The sequence below is a fragment of the Thalassophryne amazonica genome, chromosome 3 (genome assembly GCF_902500255.1).
Source record: "Thalassophryne amazonica chromosome 3, fThaAma1.1, whole genome shotgun sequence".
Classification (NCBI taxonomy): Eukaryota; Metazoa; Chordata; class Actinopteri; order Batrachoidiformes; family Batrachoididae; genus Thalassophryne; species Thalassophryne amazonica.
The window spans coordinates 29,489,215-29,513,909 of record NC_047105.1 but is presented as its reverse complement, the minus strand read 5'-3'; the positions used below and the strand labels follow the sequence as shown (position 1 = coordinate 29,513,909).

The window sequence follows — 24,695 nt, the reverse complement described above, 5'->3', positions numbered from 1 at the left end:
TCATCTTTATAAATCTCATTGGAACGGCACCAAACAAGTTCCAGCATCGTCACCTTGCCCAATGCAGATTCGATACCCGATGCCTTTAACAACCTTCCCATGTTGTTTATATTTGGTCCAGAGTTTAGACACAGCTGACTGTGAACAACCAACATCTTTTGCAACATTGCATGATGATTTACCCTCTTTTAAGAGTTTGATAATCCTCTCCTTTGTTTCAATTGACATCTCTCGTGTTGGAACCATGATTCATGTCAGTCCACTTGGTGCAACAGCTCTCCAAGGTGTGATCACTCATTTTTAGATGCAGACTAATGAGCAGATCTGATTTGATGCAGGTGTTAGTTTTGGGGATGAAAATTTTCAGGGTGATTCCATAATTTATTCCTCAGAATTGAGTGAGTCCATATTTTTTTCCCTCTGCTTGGTCTAAAAAAGTAACCGTTACTGACTGCCACAATTTCTTCTCTTGATTTCTTATAGTGTTTCTTAAAGCCAGAAAGTTGCCATTTGAAATGACTTTAGTTTTGTGTCATGTCTGTGATCTGCTTTTTTTCTACAAAATTAAACAACTGAATGAACATCCTCCGAGGCCGGTGATTCCATAATTTTTGCCAGGGGTTGTATACATACAATGAAACTTGTCCTCTGCATTTAACCATCCTAATTACAGTTAGACACAATACAACCACTAGGAGCAGTGGGCAGCCACAGTCCAGTGCCCGGGCACCAACTCCAGATGTCGACGCTGCTTTAGTCAGGGGCAGAGAAGGAGCAGACCCTAAATGATAATACATCCCCAAATCAGAAAATGCGAGGACAATATGGAAAATGCAAACAAAAATAAATCAATAAAAACAGATTCTTGCATTTACTTTAACTTCTATTTCATTACTGACAGTATGAGCACATGTGCGGGTGCAGCTTAGCTAAAATTTCCATAACAATTGTTCATTTTGTCATAAAAGCACCAAATTTGGCACAAATATTCTAAATTAATTAACCACAGGGCTCAAAAGTTAAAGTTGCTCCAATTTTTGTAAAATCTGCTGCAAATTATTGGTGGAAATGAATAGGGTTTTAACAAGGAATACTTTACACCATGTGTCATGCTTAATCACATTACAGGGTAACATACTGTGATAGAGTCCAATGACATCGACATGTTTGAGACCAACATTCAACACGGTCAAAACTACTCCATTTATCAACCAATAATTTGCATCACTTTTACCAAATTGGAGCAAATTTAACTTTTGACCCTGTGCAAACTGAAATTGACCATTGTTACCATTCTTGCTATTTTTACCCCATAACATTCAGTCACAGATAGTCCAAACTATACCTTTTGAAATCTTTATGATCAGACAAATAATGTGGTATATCTTCAAATATGATTGGAACATTTTTAAATTTTGACCCCCATTTAATTCTTCATTGACCCCTGTAGCCCATTGGAGGTCAGCTCCAGGATTCCTTGACATCTGAAAATATACTTTAGCTAACTGAGAATATGTGTGCCAGATCTGGTGCTTTTTTGACAAACTAGCTTAGTTATGCCACCCCACTAATGATATTTCTGGATTTTTGTTTTTTCCTGGTCAAAATTATTTAACTTGTTAATATACATTCCTGTATCGAAGAACTGCAACACATTCCAGAAAAAAAAAAAAACACAAAATGGGACAGGCTAATTTGTTATGAAAAAAAAAGGATTAAATCATCACTTTTGTAGCCTGTTTCTTGAGGCATTTCAGGAAATGAACACATGACCAAGTCAATCATTAGTAAATATAGACAGCACGACACTGTGTGGTAAATTTGTGTCAAGTCAGCAGTTGTCAAAAAACTGAGTGACTATGTTTTTTTCTGAGTTGGGGTTGTAATTTTGTGAGTGAGTGAGTGAGCACTCTGAGACAGAATCTTCGTCCTTCTTCTCTGTCTCATTCAACATGTGTGTTTTTGTATTTTGTAATGAACTTTTTTGTCAATTTCTTTCATTTGCAAAGTCTATATCTGGTGACCAACACTACTTGTATCAATTTTGAATGTCAGCTTCTTAAATTGTTGCTCCAAAACAGGCCATCAAGAAACAATTCAGTCAATGATAGATCAGACTACTTTGCAGACTACTTCATAAGATTTGGAGATGGTCTGATTCCGGTACAGTGTTCATCTTCATCTTTAACTGCTTATCCGGGATTGGGTCGTGGGGGCAACAGCTCGAGCAGGGGATCCCAGACTTCCCTTTCCCGGACAACATTGATCACCTCTGACTGGGGGATCCCAAGGCGTTCCCAGACCAGTGTGGAGATATAATCTCTCCACCTAGTCCTGAGCCTTCCCCGGGGTCTCCTCCCAGGTGGATGTGCCTGGAACACCTCCCTAGGGAGGCGCCCAGCGGGGATCCTTACCAGATGCATGAACCACCTCACCTGGCTCCTTTCAACATGATGGAGCGGCGATTCTACTCCGAGCTCCCCACAGATGACTGAGCTTCTCACCTTATCTCTAAGGGAGACACCAGCCATCCTCCTAAGGAAGCCCATTTCGGCCGCTTGTACCTGCGATCTAGTTCTTTCGGTCATGACCCAACTCTCATGACCATAGGTGAGAGTAGGAACAAAGATTGACCAGTGGCTCGAGAACTGGTTCTTTTCGGTTATCGTTAAGGAATGATCTCTGCTCCCCTCCACAGCATGTCTTTTTCCTGGTTCTCTCCCTCAGCCCCAACCAGTCCCAGCAGAAGACTGCCCCTCCCTGTGCCTGGTTCTGCTGGAGGTTTCTTCCTGTTAAAAGGGAGTTTTTCCTTCCCACTGTCGCCAAGTGCTTGCTCACAGGGGGTCGTTTTGACCGTTGGGGTTTTTACGTAATTATTGTATGGCCTTGCCTTGCAATATAAAGCGCCTTGGGGCAACTGTTTGTTGTGATTTGGCGCTATATAAATAAAATTGATTGATTGATTGATGATTCGATCCACCAACATCAGTAGCCTTTTTGCTTAAAGATTCCCTTATCAGTCCTTCAGAGCAGCCATTGTTTTTGGGGGTGTTTGTCGGGAAAATGATCATGTCTCTACATTGATTACAGAACACCTGCAGGGTCTGTAATCAACTGTTTCTGCAGCATGGCTCTTCTTGAAGCTTGAAGCAATGAAGCACTGATCCGACCCGCTGCTTCGTTGGTTCCTTATTTTATTTCACTTTATCTTAAATTTTCCCTGCTAAAACCCCAAAGAGCATATGTCTGTGAGTAATATTTACCTTTTTTATGCTAAATCAATCTGTTACGGTTTTCTGAAACAGTTGATAGATGTATTTTTTTTACTTAAAAATGGGACAGACGCTAACGCGTTAGTATGTCTATGGCGTTTTCGGTGTTAAAGTTAGCATTAAGCTGTTCGCATCTCAGCACGTTTGTGTGCATTTGTTTTCTGTATAGAGAGTTTTCATGTGACGTATCGGCAGTGGTGGGCACAGTTCCACTAATTCGCTAACCGCTGATTATCACAGATAATGTTTTCTTTATCGGATTAGCTTTTCAGATAACTTTGAAAACCATCATTGGACCAATTATCTTCCGATAAGTTTTGGTCCGATAATTTTTAGACCGCTAACATTTTTGCAGACGTAGCTTTTTGTAGTAGATGTGAAGTTCTGTTTTTTACAAACAGAGAAGAGCTGGTTCTAGAAGAACCTCTGCAGGCAAAGGAGAACTGGTCATAGAAAAGCAAAAAGCTAATTTCTTTTGACCCCATACTAATATGCTGGCAATAGCACCCAAGTCATCCAGGGGCATATAGTTTTAACTTATGGTTAAAATTTTAACCAAACTAATTTCGGACAAGTTATTTAAATTAACGTCACATCTGAAGTTTTATAAAGTGAAGATATTAGATGTATGTTTTAGTTTTAAAGTAATGCACTAATATTGAAGGTTTTAGTGTGGACATGGTGTGTGTGCAATGCATTTGAGACACTCTGATCAGGCTCTACAGGGACAACAGCATTAAACTCTTTGTATATTGTGCCTAAAACTCTTGTGAATATATTCTCTGGGTTTATAGACATTGTTATTGTGTTTGTTTTATGTAAAAATGCCAAAAGTCTGTTAAATTGTGATTCAGGCCATGTGATATAACCGGTGTGAAAATGCATAGAACACTGCCATCTACTGGCGATTGGTTATATCACAGTGTTGTCAACCACAGGATTTTAAAATTATCTGTAGGTTTCCAAAACCTGAGAGACCACACACGTGGAGATAAAAAAAAATTCATAGATCTGACAGGTTTAGTTGTACAGTGTGTGGTGCCAGCCACATGGTAAAAACAACACACATGAACAGATTTCACACGCGAGGTCAAACACCTCGCTTTCTGATTGGCTGCGTGTCACATTTAGCTCCTCACATCCTTCTTAACACACCACACATGGCAGGAATACATATCTGATAAGATTATATTTAGCGTCATCACGATTGTCAGGGCGTCCTTAAGATTGTCGAAAGGGGAAGATCGGGTCCGATATCGGCCTAATTATCTTGCCATGTGAACCAGGCTTGATGTTATGACGCCTCACAGAGCGACTGATTGATCTGTTATAACACACTGCACTGAGCCGCTAACCGATCAGATGTTATGACGGCTCAAGAAGCGACTGATTGATGCGTTATGACACCGCACCGAATATGTTTTCACTATTATTTGATTTCTTTGTGTGACTGACATCGTTATTCAAGCATTCAAAAGGCGATTCCTATCGCCAGACAACTCCAGCAACCACACACGAGAAAGTTTTTTTGACAGTTCTTGTTATTGAAAGAAACCTTGTCTCCCTAACTGGATAGAATTGTGATGTCATCACGAGTGCACTTAGGCGCTGTCTAGCGGGATCTTGAAAATTTCTTTTTTTTTATATGACATATTTTACAAAAGCACATTTATTTATAAACACCAACACATGTTACATTGATTCACTTGTGTTGTTTTTTACATCGAATGAATGAATCTACCAATCAGTATGAGCAGAGGCTTAGTATACCCATAATCCCTTTGGTGTGTTAATGTTCAGACCTTCAGAATTGGTGCATTATTTTAAAATTAACAGATATGTGTTATATATCACTTTGTACATTTTAAGAGTTTACATTAATGCAGTTATTCTATCCAGAATAATTTTATTTATAAAGCAAAACCATAATTCAAACCTGCTTTCCATTTCAAGACCTCTGCCTCATTGGTGAACCTCTGTATCCTATCAGGGTAAATGATGTTCTCCTACAGCAGGGGACAGAGTGCACAAAGACGGAAGTACTGGCTCAGTGGCTGTTTGGGTTTCTGATAGCTATTGGTTCTATTAGATGCTTTGGCAGTGTTTAAACTCAAAATCAGCTTCTTAGGAGCTGAGAGCGTATGGGAGGCAAAATTGAAAGTTATCGGTTATCTGTAGCTTCTGATAAGTTTTTAGACAGTTTATCGGTTTAGCGTTAAAAAAAGATACCTTTTCAGTTAACTGATTACCAGTTATCGAAGCTAACTTTTTGGTTAGCTGTGCCCACCACTGTGTATCGGTCACGTGATTTTTGGGCCCCGCAGCCATTGTGGATTACGATGTGGTGGCCACTGTGATATACTACGTGTATTTGGCGAACAATAGCAGAAGCTTCAACAATGGTTAACTTTTGTGCTGTCATCTGTTGTTCAGAGGCGATAAAAAATGAGGCAGGTCGCTCATTTTACAGGCTGCCAGCAGTTATTGTGCATCAAGCAGGGGAGTGTTACGAGCTTTTGAAGCAACACAGAGAGACCTGGCTCAGCAGAATAGGCAGAGCAGATCTGAAGGAAGCTTTAATATGGCCAGAACCAAGCAGACTGCCCGTAAATCCACTGGAGGAAAAGCTCCAAGGAAGCAGCTGGCACCAAAGCTGCCCAGAAGAGCACTCGGGTTTCACTGCCACCTATGGCAGTGAAACCGGACGCCAGCGGTTCCCCCTGCGGGTGTTGAGCCCACAGGGTGGAGAGGGAAGGTCCACATTGCCTTTTCTGGCTGTGCCCGACTGGGCTCCATGGCAAGCCCAGGCACTCGCTGACACGTCCTCCATCCAGGCCTGGCTCCAGATGGTGCCCCGGGCTTCCTCCAGGCTGGGTCACATTTTCTCTTCCCCATTCTGTCATGGTGTCTTGTGAACCATTCTTAGTAGTATTTGGCCTCACGCCTGAGACCAATTTGCCATGGGAGATCCGACCAGGAGCACAAAAGCTCCTGACAACACAGCTCTCAGGTTCAGTGTTGTGCTTCATTAACTCAAGCAGCTGTTCTCAAATCAGTCTTCAAGTACCACCAAACCTAGACATTACCATCTCTCCCTGCCCTGCCACAAGCTCATAACTCAATCGGATGTGTGTCCAATCAAGTACCAATCGGTTTGTGGCAGAGGATGGAGAGATGGACAATGTGTAGGTTAGGTGGTAATTGAGGACTTGAGAACTTGAGTCGATCAAGGAACACTTCTGATTATGAAACAAGTATAAGTTACTATATTTTCCATTCTTTCCTGCAGTTACCATGGTGACAGCTTCACTGATGATTAGCTCAGGTTTATGGATGCACCTTGGCCTCCTCACTGAGATTTTTTGATGGTGCATTTGTAACAGACATTGGTGTCATGTGATTTCCATTCTGCTCTCACTGTCCATATCAATGGATTTTCAGTCAAGTCCTGTCTCCTTTTTTCCAGAATGGCTCAGAAAGAGAAGCTCCAGTGCTTGAAGGACTTCCATAAGGACACTCTGAAGCCATCTCCTGGGAAGAGCCCTGGCACCCGGCCTGAAGATGAGGCAGAGGGTAAACACCCCCAGCGAGAGAAATGGGCCAGCAAGCTGGATTTTCTTCTGTCTGTGGCTGGTGGATTTGTAGGTTTAGGGAACGTCTGGAGGTTCCCATACCTCTGCTACAAGAATGGAGGAGGTGAGGATCAAAATTATTACTACAGATTTGCTTTTCCTGTTTTTGTGTCACCCTGCAGAGTGAATTGATTGTTGATGTTGCTGTTCTCCTTCTATCACTCCTCCATTCAGGTGCATTTCTCATCCCGTACTTTATTTTCCTCTTTGGAGGAGGGTTGCCCGTCTTCTTCTTGGAGGTTGCTCTGGGTCAGTTTACCTCTGAGGGTGGAATCACCTGTTGGGAGAAGCTCTGCCCAATCTTCACTGGTGTGTATCCTGACCCCTTTGATACCATAGCGAGCAATTTTGTCCAGTGAATTTGTTGAAGGTAGTCATGAACTGTGTGCTAAACTGTATGTTAAAATATGTTCAAAGGTTTCTCTTTGGGCTACTGCGTAAGAGTGTCCAATGTCCACAGAAGGTGTTTCATGTCAGAGGTCCACAGGAGGTGTTTCATGTCAGAGGTCCATGGGAGGTGTTTCATGTCAGATGTCCACAGGAGGTGTTTAATGTCAGAGGTCAACAGGACGGGTTTCATGTCAGAGGTCCACAGGAGATGTTTCTAAAATTTAATAAACAATAATAATTGCGGTGCATGTGATTCTTTGACCTCAAAAACATAGATATAGACATCTTATTTGTTCCTTTATGACTAGTATTTCTGGAATTATTGACAGAAAACAAATATGCTGTAATGGCAGAACAAAGATGGCTGCCACAGCCAGCACAGACGAAACTGCAGCTAAATCTTTTTAGTATGTTTTTCTATTTATCCGTACAAAATTTGTTTATGTGCTTATTTTTCTTGATTTCTTCATACTGTTGTTTTTATTTGCCACCTTCCTGCTGTCTTTTGACTTTAACAAACATCTCTGCTAAAGTCGAGAGTTAACGTGTGTAACTACAGTTCTATGAATTCTGGATGACTGCCAGAGGAGGAAGTGCATACATACAGTAGACGGGCCGGCCAAGGGTGAGCCAGAGCATCTTGGCCCAGTGGGCTGTTTGGTTCTGAGCGAGAGAACCACAAGCGACAGTGTGTTGTGGCATTCGAAGAGACAAACAGATTGACTTCCATCTTGCCAAACCTTTCCCAGATCATTAGAACCAGTTAGAAACCAGTGGCGGTTTCTGTCATGAGAGGAAATCTGCCGCATAGTTCTGCACACCCGGCAGATGCACAGCTGAGAGACTCTGCAAGAGAGGTAAAGCCCACTGGAGAAGCTTCTTGGCTTTTCTCAGGGAATGAACAGACTTGGTGCCACCTTGATGGTTCAAATGCTAGACTGTTGATGTGTTGTCCAACCAAACAAGCACACGTTTCCCCTGTAGGGCAAGGGAGCAAAGCCTCAGAGCTAGGCGGACAGCCTGCAGCATTAGTACATTGATGCTCTGGAGCCTCTCCCGAGGACTCCAGACACCCCTGACCATTCTGTTGTTCCACACTGCACCCCAGCTGCAAAGTCAGGCATCTGTTAGAACGACCTCCAGGCGGGAGGGTAGAGAGGCCAGAGGAACACCGTGTATTATGAACTCCCTGTCTCCCCAGGGGCGAAGATGTCAGAGGGACTGAGCTGGAAGCTACACAGTCCTGTTTTGATGCAGCGTGGGGTCGAGGCCCAGGCTGTTGAACCAAATTTGTAAGGGTCACAAAGACAGGAGTCCCAAAAGTAGGACTGCTGACACTGCTGTCAGTTTCCCTATCAGCTGGAAGAGCAGACTGTAAGTCAGTGTTGCATTTCTGCGAAGACAGCAGACCAGAGTGAGAATATTGTTCACACTTTGCGGGGATGGGCGAGCTGTCATTGCCAGTGAGTCGATTGCAATGCCAATAAAAACCACCTGTTGTCTTGTGGTCAAGGAGCTCTTTGCAAAATTCACAGAGAGCCCCAGCTGCGACACATGGTTCAGTAGGGTCCGAGTGTCGTCGAGTGCTTGCTGCTGGCTCAGGGCGCACAGAAGTCAGTTGTCTAGATACAGAAGAATCCATATCCCATGAGCGTCTGTGCATTTTGGAGCGAAAACAGTGACACCAAAGCGGTCAGGTCGGTGTGGTACGGCATTGACTATATTGTGAGAAGCGCACACATGCAGCTCACTTGTGAAAAAACTGCCGGCGGTGTGTAACTAACACAAACACCAATGAATTAAACATTCATACCACAGTGGTCATGACAGTGCACTATGTCCCACAGTGTGACATGTCCCGGCATGTCCTACACACATTAATCAAATCAATTTTATTTATATAGCGCCAAATTACAACAAACAGTTGCCCCAAGGCGCTTTAATATTGTAAGGCAGAAGCCATACAATAATTACAGAAAAACCCCAACGGTCAAAACGACCCCCTGTGAGCAAGCACTTGGCGACAGTGGGAAGGAAAAACTCCCTTTTAACAGGAAGAAACCTCCAGCAGAACCAGGCTCAGGGAGGGGCAGTCTTCTGCTGGGACTGGTTGGGGCTGAGGGGAGAGAATCAGGAAAAAGGCATGCTGTGGAAGAGAGCAGAGAGCAATCACTAATGATTAAATGCAGAGTGGTGCATACAGAGCAAAAAGAGAAAGAAACACTCAGTGCATCATGGGAACCCCCCAGCAGTCTAATTCTATAGCAGCATAACTAAGGGATGGTTCAGGGTCACCTGATCCAGCCCTAACTATAAGCTTTAGCAAAAAGGAAAGTTTTAAGCCTAATCTTAAAAGTAGAGAGAGTGTCTGTCTCCCTGATCCTAATTGGGAGCTGGTTCCACAGGAGAGGAGCCTGAAAGTGTACAAATAAGTGTAGCTTATTCGTAGCTTTGGAGGCCAGGCTGGGCGAATTGGAGACTCGGCTCCGCACCGTGGAAAATTCTACAGCTAGCCAGGCCCCTGTAGTCGGTGCGGACCAAGGTAGCTTAGCCGCCGTTAGTTCCCCCCTGGCAGATCCCAAGCAGGCTGACTGGGTGACTGTGAGGAGGAAGCGTAGTTCTAAACAGAAGCCCCGTGTACACCGCCAACCCGTTCACATTTCTAACCGTTTTTCCCCCACTCGACGACACACCCGCCGAGGATCAAACTCTGGTTATTGGCGACTCTATTTTGAGAAATGTGAAGTTAGCGACACCAGCAACCATAGTCAATTGTCTTCCGGGGGCCAGAGCAGGCGACATTGAAGGAAATTTGAAACTGCTGGCTAAGGCTAAGCGTAAATTTGGTAAGATTGTAATTCACGTCGGCAGTAATGACACCCGGTTACGCCAATCGGAGGTCACTAAAATTAACATTAAATCGGTGTGTAACTTTGCAAAAACAATGTCGGACTCTGTAGTTTTCTCTGGGCCCCTCCCCAATCGGACCGGGAGTGACATGTTTAGCCGCCTGTTCTCCTTGAATTGCTGGCTGTCTGAGTGGTGTCCAAAAAATGAGGTGGGCTTCATAGATAATTGGCAAAGCTTCTGGGGAAAACCTGGTCTTGTTAGGAGAGACGGCATCCATCCCACTTTGGATGGAGCAGCTCTCATTTCTAGAAATCTGGCCAATTTTCTTAAATCCTCCAAACCGTGACTATCCAGGGTTGGGACCAGGAAGCAGAGTTGTAGTCTTACACACCTCTCTGCAGCTTCTCTCCCCCTGCCATCCCCTCATTACCCCATCCCCGTAGAGACGGTGCCTGCTCCCAGACCACCAACAACCAGCAAAAATCTATTTAAGCATAAAAATTCAAAAAGAAAAAATAATATAGCACCTTCAACTGCACCACAGACTAAAACAGTTAAATGTGGTCTATTAAACATTAGGTCTCTCTCTTCTAAGTCCCTGTTGGTAAATGATATAATAATTGATCAACATATTGATTTATTCTGCCTAACAGAAACCTGGTTACAGCAGGATGAATATGTTAGTTTAAATGAGTCAACACCCCCGAGTCACACTAACTGTCAGAATGCTCGTAGCACGGGCCGGGGCGGAGGATTAGCAGCAATCTTCCATTCCAGCTTATTAATTAATCAAAAACCCAGACAGAGCTTTAATTCATTTGAAAGCTTGTCTCTTAGTCTTGTCCATCCAAATTGGAAGTCCCAAAAACCAGTTTTATTTGTTATTATCTATCGTCCACCTGGTCGTTACTGTGAGTTTCTCTGTGAATTTTCAGACCTTTTGTCTGACTTAGTGCTTAGCTCAGATAAGATAATTATAGTGGGCGATTTTAACATCCACACAGATGCTGAGAATGACAGCCTCAACACTGCATTTAATCTATTATTAGACTCTATTGGCTTTGCTCAAAAAGTAAATGAGTCCACCCACCACTTTAATCATATCTTAGATCTTGGTCTGACTTATGGTATGGAAATAGAAGGCTTAACAGTATTCCCTGAAAGCTCCCTTCTGTCTGATCATTTCTTAATAACATTTACATTTACTCTGATGGACTACCCAGCAGTGGGGAATAAGTTTCATTACACTAGAAGTCTTTCAGAAAGCGCTGTAACTAGGTTTAAGGATATGATTCCTTCTTTATGTTCTCTAATGCCATATACCAACACAGTGCAGAGTAGCTACCTAAACTCTGTAAGGGAGATAGAGTATCTCGTCAGTAGTTTTACATCCTCATTGAAGACAACTTTGGATGCTGTAGCTCCTCTGAAAAAGAGAACTTTAAATCAGAAGTGCCTGACTCCGTGGTATAACTCACAAACTCGCAGCTTAAAGCAGATAACCCGTAAGTTGGAGAGGAAATGGCGTCTCACTAATTTAGAAGATCTTCACTTAGCCTGGAAAAAGAGTCTGTTGCTCTATAAAAAAGCCCTCCGTAAAGCTAGGACATCTTTCTACTCATCACTAATTGAAGAAAATAAGAACAACCCCAGGTTTCTTTTCAGCACTGTAGCCAGGCTGACAAAGAGTCAGAGCTCTATTGAGCTGAGTATTCCATTAACTTTAACTAGTAATGACTTCATGACTTTCTTTGCTAACAAAATTTTAACTATTAGAGAAAAAATTACTCATAACCATCCCAAAGACGTATCGTTATCTTTGGCTGCTTTCAGTGATGCCGGTATTTGGTTAGACTCTTTCTCTCCGATTGTTCTGTCTGAGTTATTTTCATTAGTTACTTCATCCAAACCATCAACATGTTTATTAGACCCCATTCCTACCAGGCTGCTCAAGGAAGCCCTACCATTATTTAATGCTTTGATCTTAAATATGATCAATCTATCTTTGTTAGTTGGCTATGTACCACAGGCTTTTAAGGTGGCAGTAATTAAACCATTACTTAAAAAGCCATCACTTGACCCAGCTATCTTAGCTAATTATAGGCCAATCTCCAACCTTCCTTTTCTCTCAAAAATTCTTGAAAGGGTAGTTGTAAAACAGCTAACTGATCATCTGCAGAGGAATGGTCTATTTGAAGAGTTTCAGTCAGGTTTTAGAATTCATCATAGTACAGAAACAGCATTAGTGAAGGTTACAAATGATCTTCTTATGGCCTCGGACAGTGGACTCGTCTCTGTGCTTGTTCTGTTGGACCTCAGTGCTGCTTTTGATACTGTTGACCATAAAATTTTATTACAGAGATTAGAGCATGCCATAGGTATTAAAGGCACTGCGCTGCGGTGGTTTGAATCATATTTGTCTAATAGATTACAATTTGTTCATGTAAATGGGGAATCTTCTTCACAGACTAAAGTTAATTATGGAGTTCCACAAGGTTCTGTGCTAGGACCAATTTTATTCACTTTATACATGCTTCCCTTAGGCAGTATTATTAGACGGTATTGCTTAAATTTTCATTGTTACGCAGATGATACCCAGCTTTATCTATCCATGAAGCCAGAGGACACACACCAATTAGCTAAACTGCAGGATTGTCTTACAGACATATAGACATGGATGACCTCTAATTTCCTGCTTTTAAACTCAGATAAAACTGAAGTTATTGTACTTGGCCCCACAAATCTTAGAAACATGGTGTCTAACCAGATCCTTACTCTGGATGGCATTGCCCTGACCTCTAGTAATACTGTGAGAAATCTTGGAGTCATTTTTGATCAGGATATGTCATTCAAAGCGCATATTAAACAAATATGTAGGACTGCTTTTTTGCATTTACGCAATATCTCTAAAATCAGAAAGGTCTTGTCTCAGAGTGATGCTGAAAAACTAATTCATGCATTTATTTCCTCTAGGCTGGACTATTGTAATTCATTATTATCAGGTTGTCCTAAAAGTTCCCTAAAAAGCCTTCAGTTAATTCAAAATGCTGCAGCTAGAGTACTGACGGGGACTAGAAGGAGAGAGCATATCTCACCCATATTGGCCTCTCTTCATTGGCTTCCTGTTAATTCTAGAATAGAATTTAAAATTCTTATTCTTACTTATAAGGTTTTGAATAATCAGGTCCCATCTTATCTTAGGGACCTCGTAGTACCATATCACCCCAATAGAGCGCTTCGCTCTCAGACTGCAGGCTTACTTGTAGTTCCTAGGGTTTGTAAGAGTAGAATGGGAGGCAGAGCCTTCAGCTTTCAGGCTCCTCTCCTGTGGAACCAGCTCCCAATTCAGATCAGGGAGACAGACACCCTCTCTACTTTTAAGATTAGGCTTAAAACTTTCCTTTTTGCTAAAGCTTATAGTTAGGGCTGGATCAGGTGACCCTGAACCATCCCTTAGTTATGCTGCTATAGACGTAGACTGCTGGGGGGTTCCCATGATGCACTGTTTCTTTCTCTTTTTGCTCTGTATGCACCACTCTGCATTTAATCATTAGTGATCGATCTCTGCTCCCCTCCACAGCATGTCTTTTTCCTGGTTCTCTCCCTCAGCCCCAACCAGTCCCAGCAGAAGACTGCCCCTCCCTGAGCCTGGTTCTGCTGGAGGTTTCTTCCTGTTAAAAGGGAGTTTTTCCTTCCCACTGTAGCCAAGTGCTTGCTCATAGGGGGTCGTTTTGACCGTTGGGGTTTTACATAATTATTGTATGGCCTTGCCTTACAATATAAAGCGCCTTGGGGCAACTGTTTGTTGTGATTTGGCGCAATATAAAAAAATTGATTGATTGATTGATTGATTGAAAGCTGAAAGCTCTGCCTCCCATTCTACTCTTAAAAACCCTAGGAACTACAAGTAAGCCTGCAGTCTGAGAGCAAAGCGCTCTATTGGGGTGATATGGTACTATGAGGTCCCTAAGATAAGATGGGACCTGATTATTCAAAACCTTATAAGTAAGAAGAAGAATTTTAAATTCTATTCTAGTAGAATTAACAGGAAGCCAATGAAGAGAGGCCAATATGGGTGAAATATGGTCTCTCCTTCTAGTCCCCGTCAGTACTCTAGCTGCAGCATTTTGAATTAACTGAAGGCTTTTCAGGGAACTTTTAGGACAACCTGATAATAATGAATTACAGTAGTCCAGCCTAGAGGAGATAAATGCATGAATTAGTTTTTTCAGCATCACTCTGAGACAAGACCTTTCTCATTTTAGAGATATTGCGCAAATGCAAAAAAGCAGTCCTACATATTTGCTTAATATGCGCATTGAAGGGCATATCCTGATAAAAAATGACTCCAAGATTTCTCACAGTATTACTAGAGGTTAGGGTAATGCCATCCAGAGTAAGGATTTGGTTAGACACCATGTTTCTAAGATTTGTGGGGCCAAGTACAATAACGTTAGTTTTATCTGAATTTAAAAGCAGGAAATTAGAGGTCATCCATGTCTTTATGTCTGTAAGACATTCCTGCAGTTTAACTAATTGGTGTGTGTCCTCTGGCTTCATGATAGATAAAGCTGGGTATCATCTGCGTAACAATGAAAATTTAAGCAATACTTTCTAATAATGCTGCCTAAGGGAAGCATGTATAAAGTGAATAAAATTGGTCCTAGCACAGAACCTTGTGGAACTCCATAAGTAACCTTAGTCTGTGAAGAAGACTCCCCATTTACATGAACAAATTGTAATCTATTAGATAAATATGATTCAAACCACCGCAGCGCAGTGCCTTTAATACCTATGGCATGCTCTAATCTCTGTAATAAAATTTTATGGTCAACAGTATCAAAAGCAGCACTGAGGTCTAACAGGACAAGCAAAGAGATGAGTCCACTGTCTGAGGCCATAAGAAGGTCATTTGTAACCTTCACTAATGCTGTTTCTGTACTATGATGAATTCTAATACCTGACTGAAACTCTTCAAATAGACCATTCCTCTGCAGATGATCAGTTAGCTGTTTTACAACTACCCTTTCAAGAATTTTTGAGAGAAAAGGAAGGTTGGAGATTGGCCTATAATTAGCTAAGATAGCTGGGTCAAGTGATGGCTTTTTAAGTAATGGTTTAATTACTGCCACCTTAAAACGCTGTGGTACATAGCCAACTAACAAAGATAGATTGATCATATTTAAGATCGAAGCATTAATTAATGGTAGGGCTTCCTTGAGCAGCCTGGTAGGAATGAGGTTTAATAGACATGTTGATGGTTTGGAGGAAGTAACATATGAAAATAACTCAGACAGAACAATCGGAGAGAAAGAAGCTAACCAAATACCAGCATTACTGAAAGCAGCCAAAGATAACGATATGTCTTTGGGATGGTTATGAGTAATTTTTTCTCTAATAGTTAAAATTTTATTAACAAAGAAAGTCATGAAGTCATTACTAGTTAAAGTTAAAGGAATACTTGGCTCAATAGAGCTCTGACTCTTTGTCAGTCTGGCTACAGTGCTGAAAAGAAACCTGGGGTTGTTCTTATTTTCTTCAATTAGTGATGAGTAGTAAGATGTCCTAGCTTTACAGAGGGCTTTTTTTTATAGAGCAACAGACTCTTTTTCCAGTCTAAGTGAAGATCTTCTAAATTAGTGAGACGCTATTTCCTCTCCAACTTACGGGTTATCTGCTTTAAGCTGCGAGTTTGTGAGTTATACCACGGAGTCAGGCACTTCTGATTTAAGGCTCTCTTCTTCAGAGGAGCTACAGTATCCAAAGTTGTGCTCAATGAGGATGTAAAACTATTGACGATTGAATCTATCTCACTCACAGAGTTTAGGTAGCTACTCTGCACTGTGTTGGTATATGGCATTGGAGAACATAAAGAAGGAATCATATCCTTAAACCTAGTTACAGCGCTTTCCGAAAGACTTCTACTGTAATGAAACTTATTCCCCACTGCTGGGTAGTCCATTAAAGTAAATGTAAATGTTATTAAGAAATGATCAGACAGAAGGGGGTTTTCAGGGAATACTGTTAAGTCTTCAATTTCCATACCATAAGTCAGAACAAGATCTAAAGTATGGTTAAAGTGGTGGGTGGACTCATTTACATTTTGAGCGAAGCCACTTGAGTCTAATAATAGATTAAATGCAGTGTTGAGGCTGTCATTCTCAGCATCTATGTGGATGTTAAAATCACCCACTATAATTATCTTATCTGAGCTAAGCACTAAGTCAGACAAAAGGTCTGAAAATTCACAGAGAAACTCACAGTAACAACCAGGTGGATGATAGATAACAAATAAAACTGGTTTTGGGGACTTCCAATTTGGATGGACAAGACTAAGAGTAAAGCTTTCAAATGAATTAAAACTCTGCCTGGGTTTTTGATTAATTAATAAGCTCGAGTGGATGATTGCTGCTAATCCTCCCCCTCGGCCCATGCTACGAGCATTCTGACAGTTAGTGTGACTCGGGGGTGTTAACTCATTTAAACTAACATATTCATCCTGCTGTAACCAGGTTTCTGTAAGGCAGAATAAATCAATATGTTGATCAATTATTATATCATTTACTAACAGGGACTTAGAAGAGAGAGACCTAATGTTTAATAAACCACATTTAACTGTTTTAGTCTGTGGTGCAGTTGAAGGTGCTATATTATTTTTTCTTTTTGAATTTTTATGCTTAAATAGATTTTTACTGGTTGTTGGTGGTCTGGGAGCAGGCACCGTCTCTACAGGGATGGGGTATTGGGGGGATGGCAGGGGGAGAGAAGCTGCAGAGAGGTCTGTAAGACTACAACTCTGCTTCCTGGTCCCAACCCTGGATAGTCATGGTTTGGAGGGTTTAATAAAATTAGCGGTAACGTTAGCTGTAACAAGTTAAGCCACGATCGCTTACTCATAGTAAAACAGCGTTACTCACCGAGAGCTCGAGCCACCAATCGATTACCCACATTAAGATGGATTACTCATCGAAGCGGCGGCATAACAAAGGAAATAACTTGTTGTTTTGCAACCTCTGAAGGGTGCATGTGCACAGCTCCAACCTAGAAGGCTGCGAGGCTCCGACATTGCAAGTAATCCAAAAGAATTTCGGCACAATACAGTATACAAAGAGTTTTATGTTGAGATGTTGTTCGTGTGCAGTGCCGCGGTTAAATTGCAGCCTGATCAGACAGTCTCAATGCAAACTCTCTGAATTTTTGAGACATTTTGTGGGATTTGAAACCTCAATACCACAGACAAATTACAGTTGGTCTAGTCACACTCACATCCAGTAGATGGCAGTGTTCTCTGTATTTTGACGGGGAAGAGGGAGTGATGAGAGCAGATCATTTGAATTTTCCCATAATGCCTTTCGGCACGTGTCTAACGCTTAAACCTTCAGAAATTAGTGCATTACTTTAACAATATTTGCAATATCATATTTTTACTTTGTAAGAATGACAGTTGCCATTGATTTGAATAAACTGTCCAGAATTAGTTGGTTTTAAATGAAACCATGAGTGAAAGGTGCTTTGTGCTTCATGTGTCCTGCCCACTGTCTGAGTGGCAGCTAGGGCTGTCACGATTAGAAATTTCTGGAGATGATTAATTGTCAGGCAAATAATTGCTACTGATGATTATATTGTCTATTTTTTTTCTTTTTTCCCTTCTTTATATTCTACTATCGTAGTATGATTACACAACTCTAGAAGAACGTTTGGCTTCTCTGAGTGGAGAAACCGGGAATAGTGCAACATTTTTATTTTTATCTTCATTTTACATATAGTCCCAACTTTTTCTGATTTGTGGTTGTTTCTGTTGCATTTCTGAAATTACTGAACTGTTGTAAAGAAAAGTGTGAACAGTTTATTGTGTTTTAAAACTTGAACTTTTAAAACTGGACATGTGCCTGAAAATTGATATAAACTTAACAGAACAGTGCAGGCTGATTAGACTCCCCATATTTTTTTTGTATAAATAAATCAGAATACAGTAAGAGGCAACTCACTTTGAAATAATTGAAACGTATAGTTGTTCGAGCGAGACAAAGAACACCTCCGTTTCGGCGTGTCAGAGGACAAGTTCAGACATGCCCAGCTCTCCACAATTTCTCTTATAACTCACTTGACTGGTAAGCATTGAAAGCCGAGATAGGCATGTCCCAACTTGTCCTCTGACACGCCAAAACGGAGGCGTTCTTTGTCTCGCTCGAAAAGCGAATCGGTTGTGACGCACAAAGCCTCCGCGCGGCTTTCCACAACAAAATCTCTTGTTAAAAGTGAAATCTGCTGGAAAATGGCTGATGTCCAGCTCTTGTGATAACCAGAGAAAGTACACACGACGGTCCCAGCTCCACACAGCCATCCGTTTAGAAATAATCCAGTGGTTCGTGTCTGTCGTCGCGGCTCGGAGCGCAGCGCGCCGAGCGCCATTGTGGGCCATCCTTAAAGCTGTACTAACAGACCTTATTCTCTGTGAAGCCCGTAAAATTTTCACCGAAAGCCAGATAAATTTTTCGAATGGTTTCCAGGTGCCAGTCTCTAACAGCTTCTGAAAAAATTCTGATGGAAAAAAAAACCCAAATCATTCCGCCATTTCCAGACAATGAAAATCTGACGAGGGGGTGGGACCACTCCTTCCACAAGGCGTGCTCACAGGCGAATGACGTCACCGACAGGCGTGGAAAAACTCACGCATGCGCATGAGGGTTGAAGCTTGTCTGACGTGAAAACACATGAATCAAATCCATATAGTTTAAAAAAAAAATAAAAAGGTACGATACTTTATGGACAGACCTCGTATTTCATCTCGTGATCTCATAAATTCAGCATATGACGCGCACATGGTGTGAACAGGACGGTGCCATCAGAACCACACCGGTAGAGAAAGTACAGAGAGTAAAGGCAGCTCCACGGTTTGGTTTGTTTTTTTTATATATATGTTCACTCGGGTTAAAATCCTCTTTCTACTCCGCGCTCGATGTCTCACGTGATGCTTCACAGCAGAATGTCACGTCTCGTGCCTCCGTTCAGGAATCTCGCTCCCTCAGTCTGCAGCGAGTTGACTCCGCACGTGCGCACACACACACACACACACACACAGCTCCTTCGGTAAACTGCGCATTTTAAAAGGCTTTGAAGAAGACGACTGCTGTTTTAATCGGCCATCTTACTCAAAATTTGAACGTCCAAATGACGGCAGGACGGCTCGCTGCCTAAAACTATGAATTGAGAGAAAAATCAAAGACTTAAATAAAATAAATGACTCATCGACTACTAAATTAGTTGTTAACGATTTCAATCGTCGACGTAGTCGTGACTAGTCGAGCCAGCCCTACAAAACCGAAATGCATCCACAACGGTGCCGTGGTACGTGGCTTTGGAACCAGAACTTCCTCACGCTCCGTGTTATTATCTGAGCCTCGCTAACCATGTGACCAAGACGAGAGGAAACAGAGTGAGTGAAGCAGCGTGCGGCTGCTGCTGCACGATGACGTCAGATTCTGAGTCATTTATGCAACTTTGTTGATAAAATAAATAATTCACGGTAATCGCGATTATGAAAAATATTCGTGAATATGAAAAATAATTGCGATTGGTGAATATTGTAATAACTGTGAGTGCCCTAGTGGCAGCATGTTGAAAGTAAATGATGCTTTTCTTTTTTCTTTTTTTTTTGTAGTAGCATGCCAGGTGCACAAAGACAGAAGCTGTTTGTTTTTGGTTTGTGATCGCCTTTGAATTTACCCAGCAGCACTTGTGGTGTGGACACTAGAAACTGGCTTAGGCAAGTGCATACTGAGTCAATACTAAAAGTTAGCGGTTAGCTGTAACTTCCGTTAAATTTTTTACCGGTTTAGCATTATAAAAGTTAACTTTTCAGTTAGTGGATTAGCGGTTTTTGGTTAGCTTTGCCCACCACTGGCTAGCACTACCATGTCAGTGTCAACGGTACATATCAAAACCTTAGTGTATCCTTGGTTCACTGCATCTGCGAGATGCAGAACCATTTCAATTCGAGGACTCCAGCTGAGAATGTTGTGACCGAGTTGCCGGAGGAAACCACTGCTGCTTCGCTGCTGCTTTGTTTCCTTCTTGCTGGTTCTGTCCTGTTCATCCTGGTCACTTCTGTTTTATGATTAGAATGATGGCTGTGTTTGGTGGTGTGTTGTGCTGCTCTGTGATGCCCCTTCTGAGCTGTGCCGATGTGGTTTATTTTGTTAATTTCGACATTCCGCTCTCCACATGAGAGATGGAAAAAGAAATAAATGCTGGGTGATGTGCTGTCATATACTGTTGGCTGACATCACCCAGGTCACGCCCACTAATGTGACTTTGCAGGTATAAGACTCGACCTCTGCGCATGCATGCATGGAATAATCCAGGTGCAAAGCTCCATCCTCTGGTGGTCAGGATAAATAAACACTTTTGTTTTGCGTGTTTTTAGACCTTTTACCGCGTCTCACTTTTTGTCAGTTTTGAAGTTTTTCATCTGTTGTTTGGACAATAAATAACCTGGTTTTTGTTGCCTGCATTTTGGGGTTCTATCAGACATCGTTTAAAATGTAACACAATCTTTGCATTTAAATACTCGAAATTGTGTGGTCCAGTCAGCAATTTAAGCAGTAAAATTTTGATTTAATTTTTGTGTTCTCATTGCTCCTCTCCTCTCCTCTCCTCTCCTCTCCTCTCCTCTCCTCTCCTCTCCTCTCCTCTCCTCTCCTCTCCTCTCCTCTCCTCTCCTCTCCTCTCCTCTCCTCTCCTCTCCTCTCCCCCTCCCCCTCCCCTGCTGCTCCTTGCCTGCTGAATAAGGTTAATGTGTTCATCACAGAGTGGATATTCATCTGCCCATCTCCTTTCCGTGAGCGAGCGCGTTAATTTTGTAGTTTGTTGCTGTTTTATTTTCTTCATTCAGTTTGTGATCCTGATCTTCTCACATTCACATGTGCACATCCTTTCTTCCTTGCGGGCATTTATTCTCTGCCTGCCTCACATGTGCATGATGAAGCCGCTGTACAGCGTGTACCAGATCGCATGTTGCTGTGGCAACGGCGCTGAAATGCACGAGTGAAATGAGAAAAGGAAAAATCAGTGTGGTGAGATTTGAGGCCCTCCGAGGGCTGGAGATGGAGGATAGTCAACCAGATATCTTCAAAATTAGGCAGTGTCAGAACCACCTCAGCCAAACAATCATCCATTTCATAGTTTATCTTTAAACATAATCCTCATGCACACGGATGCAGTGGAATCCAATCTGACCCTCAGTCAGTGTCCTACATTTTCCATCATCAGATCTCTTTCCACCACAATGCTTCTTCAGGATCCATCTTGATGGATGATATTTGAAAGGTCCAGTCAGTGTCTGGGTTCATGATTGTTCTGGATCAAGTCTAAAATCCAGGTTTTCAATGACTTACTGGACTCGACCATCAGAAGTGTGTCTGTATGTGGTGAAAATGCCAGATTTGTAGAGGCGTTCACAGGCCTCAGCAGTGACTTTCATATCTCTGGATTCTTTACGATCGAGAGACACCTGGGAAGAGCTCATGGAGTCGTAAGGTCACTTGAGAGGTGTTTCGTGATAGGCAGTTCCATGAGACTGTCATGTGCATTACCACTTTCAGTGGTCCTGCTATGATGTATCTGTCCAAGAGAATTATGGTTTGTCCATTATTTTCTGTCTCTAGGACTGCTAGATCACAGGAGGACCATTGAAAGCAGTAACAGTTGTGACGGTGTCATTGAGTTGCCCTGATGCTGATACCTTTACTGAAGAACAAATATCCAAAGCTTTAGAGTTCTGGTACTTCGTGGTTATGAAGTCTAGGATGGCAACCCATAACCTAAGGGGACAACTGGATATTTTTGGTACTTGGTCTTTTTAGAGGATCCTTGAGAACAGTTACTTAAGGAATCTCAGGCCAGGAGTCCCCACTGGCTGGAGAAGGCTAAGGACGCCCATACGTCCCACCTGGCTGTGGCTGATAGGTTGTTACTTTCAAGAGGTGTGGGTGAACCGGGTGTCTGCCTTCTTGGTTGCGATCCAGTACCCAAGGTGGCTCCATAATGGGGTGGATGCGGCAGCTCAGGCCTTGATTTTGTATCATGAACTAGTTTTTGTGTGACCTCTTTCTAGTACAGGGGTGGCCAAGTTCGGTCCTCGAGAGCCACCTTCCTGACACTCTTAGTTGTCTCCCTGCTCCAACACACCTGAATCCAATGAAAGACTCGTTAGCAGACTTTTAATGAGCCTTTCATTGGATTCAGGTGTGTTGGAGCAGGGAGACAACTAAGAGTGTCAGGAAGGTGGCTCTCGAGGAACGAACTTGGCCACCCCTGTTCTAGTACATTGCTTTATTAATGCACTGCTTTGTGTGTGGGATTGTGTTAGTGGTGTATTACTGGAACTCATACACTGAGATTTTCTCTTATGTGCTTAAGGAGCTCTGGATTGGGCATTGATATCTTGATGAATAATTTATAGTAACTGTGAGTTTCTTGGTGGAGCTGAAGTTAAAGAAGCAGGTTTGTGGACTGACAGGATGCTCTCCTACTTTTCACTCTCTCCAGGTATTGGCTACGCCTCCATTGTGATTGTTTCTCTGCTCAATATTTACTACATTGTCATCCTAGCCTGGGGCGTCTACTACCTGTTCCAGGTATGTTCCAGACTTACTAATTATAATAATGTGTTTTATATCAGCGGTTTTCAAAGTGAGTGAGCCCCCCTCAGAGAACAAATGATTAGCTGCACTCCCCCTGGCATACATACACACAATTTTAACATGTTTCTTTTTTTTCTTTTACACATCTTAAACACATTTTAAATATATTTGTGTTTTTAAGGAGCTGACTATACATTCACAAATTTTACAGCCTTTGTAAATATTTTAAATGTTTTTAAATAACTTTCGATTCTTTCACACATTTTTGCACCTTTTTCAAACATTTTATACATGTGTTTTTTTTAAAAAACTTTCTATTCTTCTATTTTTACATTTTGTCATATATTAAACATCATTTTTTAAACACCTTTGGCATAACTAACACATTTTAACTAAATAATATTAATTAAACATTTATACATATTTAGTCTCTCATCTAGTCTCACTAGGGATGTGAATCTTACAACAACTCACGATTCAGTTCGATACCGATTCTTCGGGTGGCAATTCGATTCAGAATCGATTTTCAATTCAAACCAATTCTCAATTCACAATCGATACTCTTTGTAACAAAGGGTGCCAGTTACAGGATTACCTACATTCCTCTAAGCTTGAAAGAGCTCTGAGAAATAGTTATATGACTTAAAAAATATTTATGCTTAAGAAAATGCAGCTTCACAAGGTTAATCAAGTGATTCTAAAGATGTAAATTTACTTATCTGCTTTGCTCGTTCAGAGCTGACTGGTAGTTTAGTGAAGTGATGGAGTGTGCGCTGGTCAGTAGTCTTCAGAGACCGCTGCTCCGCTTCTTTTAGCTCCGGGTGATGGCGTAGCATGTGGGCTCGAGGATTTGAAGTCTTCCCAAAGTATTTGACTTTCATTTTGCAGATTTTGCACACTGCATAAGTCATGTCAAGCTCCTTCTTACGCAGCAAATAATAAAATACAAAATTCGCCCAAACATTTGTCTTCAGCGAAGACGGTGTTGACTGAATTAGCTCTTCGTCTGCCATGCTAAGCTTCAGCTCACAAATGTTTGAAGCAGACCCGTCCCTAGCGGGGATGCTGCAGTACGGAGGCAGTTGCCTGACAAACAGTATATGCAAGTGAGTAAGCAAGGAAATGTTTTTTTAAAAATGCTTTTTAAAAATCGATTCTTGGACATTTTGGATTGCTTCAGCACCCCTAAGTCTCACCTCTTGTTTACTGCCAGCAGTGAGTCTGGGTCTTTGACTCACACAGGCGGCTGATGTGGGGATGCGCTGTGGAGAAGAGCAAACAAAGATCATCCTCTGCTTTCTTCTTTTTTTTTTTGGTTGCCCCAAACTCTGTCTTTTCATTGGTAGATTTACGCACTAAATGTTAGCTAACAATGTTTTCTTTTTCCTTTTTTCCCCTTCTTCGTTTGTTGGTTAACAGTGCTGAGTTATTTTTTTGCTCTGACAAAAAAAAACCCCTGGTGGGGGTGTCAGAGAATATAGAATATAGAACATATGTTCTATATAATATAATATAATAATAACATTTCATCTCGTCTGAGATTTTACAAACCCAATTCCAATGGAGTCGGGACGTTGTGTGAAATGTAAATAAAAACAGAATATAATGATTTGCAAATTCTCTTCAACCTATATTCAATTGAATACACCAAAAAGACAAGATATATAATGTTCAATCTGATAATGTTTCTCAGTGTTCAATTGCAAGGAATTTAGAGATTCCATCATTTACAGTCCATAATAAAATCAGAAGATTCAGAGAATCTGGAGAACTTTCTACACGTAAGCGGCAAGGCTGAAAACCAACATTGAATGCCCGTGACCTTCGATCCGTCAGGCGGCACTGCATTTAAAACTGACATCATTGTGTAAAGGATGTTACCGCGTGGGCTCAGGAACACTTCAGAG

At 41.8% G+C, this 24,695-nt stretch overlaps 1 protein-coding gene across 1 annotated transcript in view; it reads left to right on the top strand.

Moving 5' to 3' along the window:
* The window catches only part of LOC117506465 (sodium- and chloride-dependent taurine transporter-like), a 110,666-nt gene that overhangs the window by 41,585 nt on the left and 44,386 nt on the right, over positions 1 to 24,695 (top strand). Inside the window, exons 2-4 of the mRNA XM_034165964.1 lie at positions 6,739 to 6,968; positions 7,079 to 7,213; positions 22,694 to 22,782. Of these exons, the coding sequence (XP_034021855.1) occupies positions 6,740 to 6,968; positions 7,079 to 7,213; positions 22,694 to 22,782 (453 nt within the window). The 5' untranslated portion in view covers position 6,739. The remainder of the gene's footprint in view (positions 1 to 6,738; positions 6,969 to 7,078; positions 7,214 to 22,693; positions 22,783 to 24,695) is intronic.